The sequence below is a fragment of the Gracilinanus agilis genome, chromosome 1 (assembly GCF_016433145.1).
Source record: "Gracilinanus agilis isolate LMUSP501 chromosome 1, AgileGrace, whole genome shotgun sequence".
NCBI classification, from domain to species: Eukaryota; Metazoa; Chordata; class Mammalia; order Didelphimorphia; family Didelphidae; genus Gracilinanus; species Gracilinanus agilis.
Window position 1 is genome coordinate 90,708,095 of NC_058130.1, and position 12,688 is coordinate 90,720,782.

The 12,688-nt window shown below is 47.7% G+C and overlaps 1 protein-coding gene across 1 annotated transcript in view; it reads left to right on the plus strand.

The window, feature by feature from the left end:
* The first annotated feature begins 5,573 nt into the window (after window positions 1-5,573).
* UBA7 (ubiquitin like modifier activating enzyme 7) overlaps window positions 5,574-12,688 on the plus strand; it is a 22,276-nt gene continuing 15,161 nt past the window's right edge. Inside the window, exons 1-14 of the mRNA XM_044676796.1 lie at window positions 5,574-5,629; window positions 5,767-5,935; window positions 6,066-6,200; window positions 6,492-6,598; window positions 7,232-7,322; window positions 7,420-7,552; window positions 7,956-8,053; window positions 8,627-8,773; window positions 8,867-9,049; window positions 9,981-10,088; window positions 10,554-10,634; window positions 11,060-11,215; window positions 11,467-11,632; window positions 12,347-12,546. Coding sequence (XP_044532731.1) covers window positions 5,574-5,629; window positions 5,767-5,935; window positions 6,066-6,200; window positions 6,492-6,598; window positions 7,232-7,322; window positions 7,420-7,552; window positions 7,956-8,053; window positions 8,627-8,773; window positions 8,867-9,049; window positions 9,981-10,088; window positions 10,554-10,634; window positions 11,060-11,215; window positions 11,467-11,632; window positions 12,347-12,546 — 1,830 coding nt within the window. The remainder of the gene's footprint in view (window positions 5,630-5,766; window positions 5,936-6,065; window positions 6,201-6,491; window positions 6,599-7,231; window positions 7,323-7,419; window positions 7,553-7,955; window positions 8,054-8,626; window positions 8,774-8,866; window positions 9,050-9,980; window positions 10,089-10,553; window positions 10,635-11,059; window positions 11,216-11,466; window positions 11,633-12,346; window positions 12,547-12,688) is intronic.

Below are 12,688 nucleotides of genomic sequence, written 5' to 3' on the forward strand. Positions count from 1 at the left end.
GTGGACATGATTGAGGGTGTGGACTCGAAACTACCACACCAATGCAACTACCAACAATTTGGAAATAGGTCTTGATCAAGGACACATGACAAAACTAGTGGAAATGCGCATCGGCCATGGTTGGGGGGGTGCGGGGGGGGGGGGGTTAAGGGGAAAGGAGGAGCATGAATCATGTAACCATGTTAAAAATGATTATTAATAAATGTTAAAAAAAAAAAAAGAAATGTTCCTTCTCTCTGTCTCATCTCTTCCCATCCCCCTGAACCCATTAAAAAAGAAAGAAAAATCTTTGTAACAGGCTCAGTCAAACCAAATTCAAGCAAATTCTTATATTGGCCATGTCCAAAAAAAAATATGACTCCCATCTCTACCCTGAATTCATCACCTCTCTGAGGAGGTAGGTGGCATATTATTCATGAGCCTTCTGAATCATGGTGGTGGACTTTGACTTCATCTATAAAGTAAGGGAATTGGAGGGGGTGGGGTGGTGCAGCTGGATGGCAGCTGGATGGCTCAGTGGATTGAGAGCCAGGCCCAGAGATGGGAGGTCCTAGGTTCAAAGCCAGCCTCAGACACTTCCCAGCTGTGTGACCCTGGGCAAGTCACTTGAGCCCCATTGCCTACCCTTACCGCTCTTCTGCCTTGGAACCAATACACAGTATTGATTCCAAGATGGAAGGTAAGGGTTTTAAATAAATAAATAAAAATAAGGGAATTGGATCAGAGGGGCCTCTGAGGCCCTGCCAGCAATAGACCTATGGTCCATGTTCAAACTTCATTTCCCTCATTTCTTCACAGGTAAAAAAAAAAAAAATGCCTCAGAAAGCTTAAATGACTTACTCAGGGCTGCTGGCAACTTAAACATTGAAAATGAGGTTCCGTTCCTTCTTCAGCCTCTTCCATGACTCAGATCACAAAACATAAGCTGAATAAAGCCTTAGATAATCAATCCAATCCTCTAGTTATATAAATGGGAAAACTGAGGCCCCTTAATAGCTGTTATACAGGGTGCTTGAATAAGATGGGCCTGATGAGGGTGGCCCAAGATGGTAAATGGGTCTAGGCTGAATGAGGATGGGGATGCCCGAGTGGCCATCGAGGTGTGCTGGTAACCACCAGGGCTTATGAATGTTCAGCTCAGCCAAGCACCCGACCCCACAAACAGTGCCCAAGCCAGAGTTATCAGGTGAGAAGCTCCTCTGGCTACTTGGCTTGAGGTTAGGTTAGAGGATAAAGGTTCATAAAAAGGGTAGTTATTGGTATTGAGTAGGATAACGCCGAATGACTGTGATTTAGATGAGAGCCTCTTTCCCCTTCGGATGTACTTATTCACTTGCCCTTTGAATATCAGTCTTCACTTAAAATATGTTTCAAAGTTTAATGCTAATCCGCTAACGGGGTAAGGAAGCAGGATAAGGAAGGTGGTGTTGGGGATGCCTAGGCTAATTAATCAGTAACAAGATGGCAGCTGGCCAGAGAGGCTTCTCTCCCTCCCAGACCCTGGTCAGAGCCGGCCATGGTCTAAACCAGGTGAAAGGAAGAGCTGGCGATATCTCTCGGCCTTGGTCAGTAATAGATAAATCAATAGTTTGAGACAATGAGGTACAGATGCTGGAGTGCAAGTCTGTCTATAGGCCTCCCCACCCAGGGCCCTTCTCAAAATGAGCCCCTCAAGGCTCCAGCCCCTGGGCTTGTATAGTGATGGTAGCAACTGTCTTTTGCCCTTGGCTCATGCCATCTGGGCAAATTCTAAGTTCTATAACTGACGATCTGCCACTCAAGCTGGTCTCCATCTTCTTCCCAGAAGTTGCCTATTACATCCCTCAGAGTTAATGGCCACCATGTAATCATACCAGTCACCATTTAGACTGATTTTTCCAGGAGCCCTTTTAGTACAAAGTAATGTCTTTATTTATCCTTTATTCTACTTTTTTTTTTAAACTCTTACCTTCTGCCTTAGAATCAATACAACACAGAAGAGTGGTAAGGGCCAGGGCAATGGGGATTAAGTGACTCGCCCAGGGTCCTGGATCTTTTATTCTAAATCATTTGTTCACTTAAATCAGTGGTTCCCAAACTTTTTTGGCCTAATGCCCCCTTTCCAGAAAAAATATTACTTAGCCCCCTGGAAATTAATTTTTTAAAAAAATTTAATAGCAATTAATAGGAAAGATAAATGCACCTGTGGCCATCACCGCTCTCCTGGATTGCTGCAGCACCCACCAGGGGGCAGTGGCACCCATTTTGGGAATCACTGACTTAAATGGATAACAAAAAGCCACCTGTTTTAGTTGTATTAAGGAATAAAATCACTGGGGATAGCATTTCATTTCTTTTTACCTAATTTATAGAAGAAACTGAACCGATTCACACTAAAGACAAAATGAAGGACTTATTCTCAGGAAATTACCCAACGTGGAGTTCCTGGCCCATGTATCACAGGATTAGAAGGTAAACTCCTTAAGGACAGAGATCATTTCATCCTTTGTAGCCTTAGGACCCACCACAGTGCTAGGCACATAACAGTTCCTTAATAAATGGATATTGATGGATTATAGAACTGAAAGCACTAAAGGACTTTTGATATGAATTCAACCCATGCTTTGCAGAGGAGGAAACCAAGACCTAGAGAGGGGAAGTGAGGGAAGTGCTAAGTAGCAAAGGCAAGATTTTCACTCAGTTCCTAGGACCCAAAACCTGGAACTCTTGACACTACACCATATTTTAGTTGAGCAGATATATATAGGGAAAGTAGCCAAATTTCAGAATACCTTTTTAATAACTTTAGTAAAAGCTATCCATTTTCACTTTGACCACTTTTAGCACAGTGCCTGGCACATAGTGGGCATTTAATAAACATTTGTTGGCTTTTTGTTCATTTGTTCAGTCATATGTGACTCTCTGTGACCCCATTTGACTTTGCTCAGCGGAGATAATAAAGTGATTTGCCATTTCCTTCTCCAGCTCATTTTATAGTTGAGGAACTTTAGGCAAATGGGGCTAAGTGACTTGCCCCGGATCACACAGCTAGTAAGTGTCTGAGACCCTATTTGAACTCAGGAAGAGGAGTCTTCCAGACTCTAGTCCCAGTGCTCTAGCTTCTAGGACATCTATTTAGGTTATTGGCTTGGCTTTGATACAACTACAAGATTCAAATCCATGTAGTTTTGAATCCCAAAATGAAAAATGTTCTTTATATCTTTATAATCGTTTTATAAATGCAAACTGTCAAGATCTAGACAGTTTGCATTTATAAAGTGATTTATAAACTGCTTCCCTCAAAACAACCTTGTGAAGTTAAGAGTACAAATATTTTCAAACCCATTTTATAGATGAGAACAAGTGCCTTCCCTTCAGCAAGTGGTACAATAAATGGTAGGGCAGGGCTCTGTTCCTTCCACTAACTCAAAATGCCTCTTTGTTAATTTGACGGAAGCACGATTGCTTAGTTGTGAGTATACCCTCCAGCAGTGCAGATTAGAACCTCTCTCTGCCTTCTAATGCTGTATGTCTATTGCCTACATCCTCCCATAAATCCATGACTGAGGCATAGTCCAGTATCTGTCAGGTAGAGGATAGACAGAGTTTGGGGTGTGTGGTTTGAAAATGGCTGGGAAGCTCCTAATTAGAGAAATGCAAATTAAAACAAGTCTGAGGTACCACCTCACAACTAACAGTCTGGCTAATATGGCAGCAAAGGAAAGTGATAAATGTTGGAGGAGAAGTGGCAAAATTGGGACACTAATACGCTGCTGGTGGAATTGTGAATTAATCCAACCAAAGCAATTTGGAATTATGCACAAAGGGCTTTAAAAGAATGCCTGCCCTTTGATCCAGCCATACCACTGTTGGGTTTGTACCCCAAAGAGATGATAAGGAAAAAGACTGGTACAAAAATATTCATAACCACACTCTATGGTAGCAAAAAACTGGAAAATGAGGATATGCCCTCCAATTGGGGAATGTCTGAACAAATTGGGGTATCTCATGGTGATGGAATGCTATTGTGCCATAAGGAATGATGAGGATGGTTTCAGAAGAATGTGGGAAGATTTATAATGAATGGATGCAAAGGGAAGTGAGCAGAACCAACAAAACGTTGTACACAGTAACAGCAGTATTGTAACAATGATCAACTATGAAAGGCTTAGCTACTTTAATCAAGATAATAATTAAAGACAATTCCAAAGGAACCAGGATGAATGTCCACATCCAGAGAGAATCTATGAACTCTCAATGCAGATTGAAACATCCTTTTTTTTTACTTTATCTTTTTTTGTCTGTTTTCTTTTGCAACATAGCTAATATAGAAACATGTTTTGTGGGGCAGCTGGGTAGCTCAGTGGAGTGAGAGTCAGGCCTAGAGACAAGAGGTCCTAAGTTCAAACCCGGCCTCAGCCACTTCCCAGCTGTGTGACCCTGGGCAGGTCACTTGACCCCCATTGCCCACCCTTACCAATCTTCCACCTATGAGACAATACACCGAAGTACAAGGGTTTAAAAAAATTGCTATTAAAAAAAAAAGAAATATGTTTTGCATGATTTCACATGTACAATCAATATCAAATTGTTTGCTTTCTCAAGGAAAGAATATGGGTGGGAGAGGATTTGGAACTCAAAATGTTAAAAAAAATGAATGTTAACTTTTTTTACATGTACTTGGGAAATATTTAACAAAATAAATTAAAAAAAAAAAAAAGAATCCAGGTCCCTGCCCTCTGTCCAATCTAATCCAATTCAAATATCCACTAAAGAGTTGTCAAACAGGTAGCCAGATTGAAATAGTAATTGAGAACTATTTAACAAAATAAATAAAAATAAGCTGTGGTTAATGTTAATTTGTGGTTTTCTAGGTCAATAATGTGGTTTACAGGGATCTGTTTCTATTTGAGTTTGACACATATTCTGGTAATACAAAGTGTATTCTAGCACTTGTAAACTGTCAAGCAGCCACACTATGATTTGAGGTGCAGACAGGAACTTGGGAGAGCCATAGGAGTGGGCAGTAAGCTGGGCTTTGAACCCAGGGGGCTCTGAGAAGTGTAGGTGAGGAGGATTGTCTGGAGGTGAAAGAGCACTGAGTTTCTGGCTCCAGGATGTGTTGATGTAATCTGGAATAATGCCAGGCTGTTGAAGGCAGTGCGGTTACCCCATCTGCGGTTCCTTCTGAGATCTGGGAATGTTCCCCATCGATAATGAAAGTAGGAAGCTAACTGGTTCTAGAGCAATGTTCAAGCTTTCATTTTCATTTTCCCAGAAAAGAAAAAAAGGAGGAGGGAGCAGAGAAGAGCTGAGTCTTGTGAGCCTTTTCTCTTTGCTCCTTCTTTCTAGCTGAGCCGAGCCCTTGGAGTGGGGGGTCAGGGAGCTTCCAGAGTTGAGACAGCACGCTTGGACCCAGGACAGACCTAGCAGGGAAATAAAGGAAAACGAGGGGGACGCATTGACTTTCACCATTTTGAACCACCCCTGGAAGCCACCTTTTGGTGGCTCTATCTGGGCATCAGGGCTCTGCCCAGGGGCATTTAGCTGGGTGTCTGTTTCTGTCCAGTTGAGTGTCTGACGGACCCAAGAGGATGAAGGACCTCGAGACGCATCCGGCTATCAATGAACAACTGTACTCCAGACAGCTGTAAGTACAAGAGGATGGGGAGCAGGGGCAGGGTTGGACTGCGCAGGCTGACTAGGAGCCAGATTCTCAGCCTCCTTTTCAGAAACGGGGCTGGGCAGCTGACCACAGCTCTCTCTCTCCATCCTACCCACCTCAAGGTATGTGCTGGGCACAGATGCCATGAGGAAGCTTCGGCTGTCTTCCATGCTGGTGTCTGGCATGAAGGGGCTAGGTGTGGAGATTGCCAAGAACCTCGTCCTGGCTGGAGTGGGCAGACTCACCCTGCATGACCCCAGCCCTGCCTGCTGGATGGATCTCGCTTCCCAAGTAAGGAAGGGCCAAATCCAAGGGCACCTGCGGAGGAAAGGGCAGTGGCCGCTGGGCATGGGATCTGAGCTGCAGGGGGAAGAGTGTTTCTCTCTTGCCACTGCTACCCCAAGGCCCATTCTCCCCCTAGTTCTTCCTATCAGAGAAGGACATAGGACAAAACAGGGCCAAAGCATCTCTGCCCCACCTGGCCCAGCTCAACAGTTCTGTGTGCATCGATATACATGACGGACCCCTCACTGAGACGGAGCTGCAAGGTTTCCAGGTACCAGCTGCCCACTGTGTCCTCCAAACCAGCAGGAATGTCAAGTCCTGCCTATGCTTCCCCTTTAAACTTCCCCCAACCCACCCAGCCCCACCTAAAGGCCAGCAGATTCCTCCCCCCAACAACATATAACCGGTTCTCTGGGCTCTTCTTCCCCTCCTTCCAGGCCATGTTGGGGTTCCTGTCCAGATCCTCTAGTAGCAATGGGGAAGGAAGCCAAAGGGGTTGATGTGCCTCAGTGGGGGTGGGTTGGGAGTGAAAGGCAATGCACTGAGAGCCAAGGCTCCCCAGGTGGTGGTCCTGACAGACTCCACACTCCAAGAACAGCTACAGGTGGGCAGCCTTTGTCATGAGCTTGGGGTGCACTTCCTGGTGGCCAGCACTCGGGGCCTGGTGGGGTGAGTAATGCTCAAGGTTTATTTCCCTTTTTCCTTCCTGCTCCAAATTCCAAACCTGCCAAGCTCAGCATAATCTTTACCCTGCTCTGGCTCTTTAAAACTCACCTTAGAGAAATGCCAACTCCTTGAAGCTTTCTTTGATTCCAGTGTTAATTATCTCCCCTTCAGACTTTCTACTGCATTGTATTTGCTCCTGTCTTATGCACTTTTTTTTTAACCTTTACCTTCCATCTTAGAATCAATACTGTAGATCAGTTCCAAGGCAGAAGAGTGGTGAGGGGTAGGCAATGGAGGTTAAGTGACTTGCCCAGGATCACACACCTAGGAAGTGTCTGAGGCCAGATTTGAACCCAGGACCTCCCATCTCTAGACCTGACTCTCCATCCACTGAGCTACCCAGCTGCTCCCTGCCTTGTGTAGTTCTCATGAAATAGTCTATGTTGCAGCATTCTGTAACTAGTCTGGGAGCTCCTCCTGAAGTCCTTATTTCAGTTCAGTTCTTATTTCCCATCCTCAGGCATAGGGCTTTGCACCTAGAACAGAGACTTAATAAGTTTGTTGAATTCCTGAATGAATTTCGCTGTGGCTACCAGGACCTGCCCTAACGGCATCTTCTCTTTCTTTCCTTCCCAGACAACTTTTCTGTGACTTTGGCAAGGAATTCACCATCTACGACCCCTCTGAAGCCGAACCCTTAGGGAACAGCATTGAGCACATCTCTCAGGTAGCCACATTCTGATTGCTGCAGCCTTGGCTCGGCTTAGTGCCCGCAGGGCAGAGGGCACCGGCGTGTGCAACCTGAGGCTTGTCCTACTATTTAGGGTTCTCCTGGTATACTCACTGTTCTTGAAGAAAATGGCCACCGCTTCCAGGATGGGGACAGGGTGACCTTCTCTGGCATTGAGGGCATGACGGAGCTCAATGACTGCGATCCCCGGCCCATCCGGGTTCGAGGTAAGCACACCAGCCCTGTGCATGTGGAGTGGGAAAATGTGAAAACGCCCCAGAGTTGGGGAATGGGACTAGAGAGGGAGGAAGGGTAAGGTATAAGACAAAGTGGGCTCCTCCTCCTGGGAAGGTCCCTAATCTTTCCCTCCACCCCACCTTCAGGGAGCTGCTAACCCAAAGGGGAAGTTTCTTGCCTTTGAGGAGCCCCTAGTCTGAAGAGGAAACGGAACTCCTGTACTCAGGGAGCTCCTGGGTCTAATGGGGGAGAAGTAGCTGTGGCATATTTCCTCCCTGTCCCATTGGCTGTCGGCCATCAGGAATCAAGGCCAGGGCAATTCCGGGACAAAATTCCTAGAGTAATGGGGTGGGATCAGGCATTGTTCTGACTGGTGGTTGGAAAACTTGGCAGACAAATGGACCCTGGAGATTGGGGATACAATGGCCTTTTGCCCCTACCTGGGAAGTGGAGCCATCACAGAGGTCAAGAAACCCCAGACTCGTTCCTATGTGAGTAGTCCTACCAGGGAGCACAATGAGGCTTGAAGCTCCTTTTATTTTTATTTATTCATTTATTTTTAAACCCTTACCTTCCATCTTAGAATCAATACTACATAATGATTCTAAGGGAGCAGATTCTAAGGGAGTGGTAAGGGCTAGGCAATGGGGGTTAAGCAACTTGCCCAGGGTCATACAGCTAGGACATATCTGAGGCTAGATTTGAATCCAGGACCTCCGGTCTCTAGGCCTGGCTCTCAATCCACCGAGCCCCTAGCTGCCCCTTGAAGCTCCTTTTGAGATCTTAAGGCACATGCTCAAGGAGCCTAGCAAAAGGGCAACAGGGAAGGGGGAAAGAACCAGAGTATCCGGAGGTTGGAAAGGCCTAAGTGAACTTCTAGACCAACCACTTCCTATGATAAAGGGGCTCAAGGATGGCTAAGTGACTCGCTTAATTAAGGTCACAGAAGTAAGAAAGGAGAGCTGGAATTTGAGCCCCATTTCTCTGCTTCTCAGTCCTGAGAGCTAAGCCCGTGGCATAGTGAGGGGAAGGCTGATGGGGATGTGCCCTCCTTGCATCTCTAGGAAGCCTTGTCCTCCTCCCTGCACCATCCCAGGATCATGGCAGCTGGTCCTCGGGAGATAGAGCGTGGCCGATGCTTGCACTGGGCCTTCCAAGCTCTGCACAAGTTCCAGGCTCAGACTGGCCGCCTCCCCAGACCCTGGGACCTGGTGAGTTGCTCAGGCCCCTGGGTACCTGGATGATCGATGGGAGAGCCTGGGGAAAGAGACCTGGCTTCATCACCTGCTCCTTCTCCTGGGTAGGGGGATGCGAATGAGCTGGTGGTCCTAGCCCGGGGTCTGGACCCCCTTCAGGGAGATAATGGCAAAAAGGGGAACGAGCCCTTCGATGAGGCACTGGTGAAAGAGTTTGCCATGACTTGCACTGGGGACCTGAGCCCCATCAACTCGGTGCTTGGCGGGATAGCAGCCCAGGAGATGCTGAAGGTGAGAGCCCGAACTGTAACTGGAGCATCCTGGCAACCCAGACAGATGCTGGTGGGCCACCAGCCTGCAGTACCCAAGCACGGCCACCAGAGGGAAGCCCAGCCCCAGATTTCTCTGTCCTCTTAATGTCCTTGAGCTCCTCCTCCCTGAGCATCCTAGAATTTCCAGACCATTTTCAGGCTCCTGGGCGCCGTTTCATCCAATTCCCTCATTTTGCAGAGAAGGAAGCTGAGATCCAGAGGACAGGAAGGGGCTTTCCCCAGCCCACACCAGTAGTAGCAAAGCTGGGATTGGAGCACAGGTCCAATTCCAGGGTCTCCTGGCCAATGCCTCTCCTGGAGGGGTCAGTATCTAGGGGAGGAAGGGGCAAGAAATGGGTTGTAGGAGTAGTAACAGCATCAGCTCTCATCTTTATAATGTTTCTGTAAGCTCATGCACAGGACCACAGATTAAAGCTAGAAGGGACCTTAGAGGCCATTAACTCCAACTCTCTCATTTTACAGATGTGGAAACTGAGGCAGAGATAGGTTAAGCCATTTGCCCAGTGTCACAGTAATGTCTGAGGTAGGATTTGAATTCAGGCCTTCTTGACTCCAAGGCCAGCACTTTATCCATTATGCCACCCAGTTGCCTAGTTTGCAAAGTCCTTTCCTCATGACTACCCTAAGAGAAAACTAGTGGTATTCCTAGTGGCCTCCCTGTGATACAGAAGAGGAAACCGCAGCTCTGAGAGGTGATGGCTTGCCAGTGCTCACACAGCTAGTCAATAGTGGCATCCTGGCAAGCCCGATCTCCCTTGAATCCAAGTGGGTGTTTTTCCCCAGATAAAGAGGGAGGGAACTGGAGAGTTAATTCTGCCAAAGAAATAAATAGGGGCATAAGGGAGTAAGGTTTGGGGGGGTGGGGAAGCTAATAATCTGGGGTTTCCCAGGCAGCCTCAGGGAAGTTCATCCCCCTGGACCAGTGGCTCTACTTTGATGCCCTCGAATGCCTGCCAGAAGATGGAAAGTCCCCACTGAGAACAGAGGCATGTGCCCGGGTGAGTGCTCCAGGGGATTAGGGCAGGGATAGGGGTGGGAAAGAGGAAAGTCTTCCTGGGGTCTAACCTTCTGTGTGTAGACCTCAAGGGAGGGGAGGGCAAAATAGAAAGAAAGAAACAATCCCAAGAAATCCTGAATCTGGTGGGAAGAGGGGACAGGATTCACCCCAAATTGAGGGAAATCATGATAGCGGCCGTGATGAGCTGTGAACAGAGGACTGACGTGTGAGCTGAGGATATGGCATCATTATTTATATAATGCTTTGTAGGAAATCCTTTCCTTACAAGAACCTTGTTAAGAAGAGAGATAGGCAGGTACTTCAGCTATTATTCCCATTTCACTGGTGACGAAACCTTGGCCTACAGCAGCAAAATACCTAGAACAGAACCCAGATCTTCTGCCCTAAAATGTCATCTATGTCCCCCTCTGTCTTCCCTCTCTACCCATCCCCAATCCCACTTCAGAGAGACTGCCGTTACGATGGTCAGATTGCTGTGTTCGGGGCTGATTTCCAGAAGAAGTTGGGGGAGCAGAACTACTTTCTGGTGAGCAGAAAGGGGTTCTGGGACTTCAAGGGTCTCAGCAACCCCCTTGGGCCAGGTCTGGAATGGGCAGACTCTTCTCTCTCTCCCAACCTGATGGGAAGTCTGGTTGCTTAAGCCTGGCCTGGATAGGAAGCCCCTATCCTGATGGCCCTATACAGGGTTGGGACATGGTCTTCCCCATCTCTAGGGTCACTGGAGAAGGAAGCAGGGCACGGGAAGCTGTGCAGAGTGGGGTCACAGAAATGAGCTTTGGAGGAGCGCAGGGGACCATGGAGAGCAGAGGCGGAGGCAGATTTTAGAGGTGCCAAGGCTCTTAGTCCAACAGCCTCCCATTGTAGCTGAAGAAACTTTATTTCAGTGACATCTTAGGTCAAATAGCTAGTTAACTCGAGGAAATTACTCAAGTCTTATTTTCTTCTGGTTAGGTCGGGGCAGGAGCCATTGGCTGTGAGCTGCTCAAGACCTTTGCGATGGTGGGGTTAGGAGCTGGGCAGGGTGGGGGCATCACGGTCACCGACATGGACACTGTGGAACTCTCCAACCTCAGCCGTCAGTTCCTTTTCCGGTCACAGGACTTGAATGTGAGTTTGGGGTCTCAACTCTCCTTCCCGTCTGTCCCCTTCCTCAAGGCTCTATCTTCTAGAAGGAGAGGGATTCTCTAAGATCTACACCCTAACTTGCTCAGCTCCAAGGAGCTTCTCAATCCCCTTTCCCTCATTTTCTTCAACTTTGCTTCCCTATCCCGACCCCCAGCTAGGCAGTGGGGATCACCTAAGGCAGAACTTTGGGCTCCCTGCCACAGTCTCCCCAAAACTTCTCCACCTTTTTCCAGAAGCACAAGGCAAAAGCAGCGGCTCTAGCTGTGAAGGGCATGAACCCAGCTCTCCGTGTGACGGCACACACGAATGAACTGGGCCCCGACACCGAGCAGATCTATGGGGATGACTTCTTCTCCAGCCTCGATGGTGTGGCTTCTGCCCTGGACACTTTCCAGGCCCGTAAGTCATCCTCATGGGGCCGGGGGATGAGGAGCCACAGCTTTCACCCCTAGAAGGGGCCTTAGAAAACATCAGTGTTCCATGTTTTACAGAGAAAGAGGAAGAAATCAAGAATCAGGTAGAACAGGGGCTTCTTCCCCTTTGGGTTATCTGGTAAAGCCCATGGAAACTTTGTCAGAATCTTGTTTTTAAATTATTGAAGGAAGTGCTAAATTTAAGTTAGAGGTTAGTGAAAATAAAGACCCTGCAAGATAGCTATTATTGTTCCTGTAAAATCTCTTTGTGATGACTTACCATCTTGGTAAAGGAAAGCTGGGGAATGAGGAAGGTGGGGGGAGAATTTGAGACTCAATTCTTTTTAAAATGTTGAAACCAGTTTTTACGTGTAATGGGGGAAATTTTAATTTAATTTTTAAAAATATAGGTGCTATTGTTATCTCCATTTTACAATTGAGGAAGCTGACAAAATGAAATTAAAGGCGACTGGTCCAGGGTGGCACAGCTAATAAGTGCCAGAGGCTAGGTTTGAACTCAGGTCTTCCTGACTCCAGTCCCAGTACCTTATCCACTGCACCACTAACTGCCCTAAGGGGAGAGAGTACGCTGCTCCTAGACTGCTCCCCAAGCACCCACCAAGAAGTCCTTGGTCCCCAGCTCCTGAGCCCTAGTGCCGTTTCTGTCAGCCCTCTCACCCTTCAACTCTTTGGCCCCTAGGTCAGTATGTGTCTGAACGCTGTGTCCACTATCTGAAGCCAATGCTGGAGTCGGGCACTCGGGGCACCCAAGGCAGTGCTGCCATCTTTGTGCCCTACCTGACCCAGCCCTACAGCATGCCTCCCCAAGATGCCACGGAGACTGCACACCCCATCTGTACCCTACGCTACTACCCCAGTACCATCGAGCATACCCTGCAGGTAACCCTCCCCTGCCCCTTCTCCTGCCCCTCAGTCCCTCGTTCTTCTTTCCTGGAGGCTCCCTGTGAGGTGGAAGGACAAGGGGGAAGAAAGGAGAAGGGGGCAGCAGAGAGGAGTGGAAGGCGGGCCTTGGGGTCCAAGG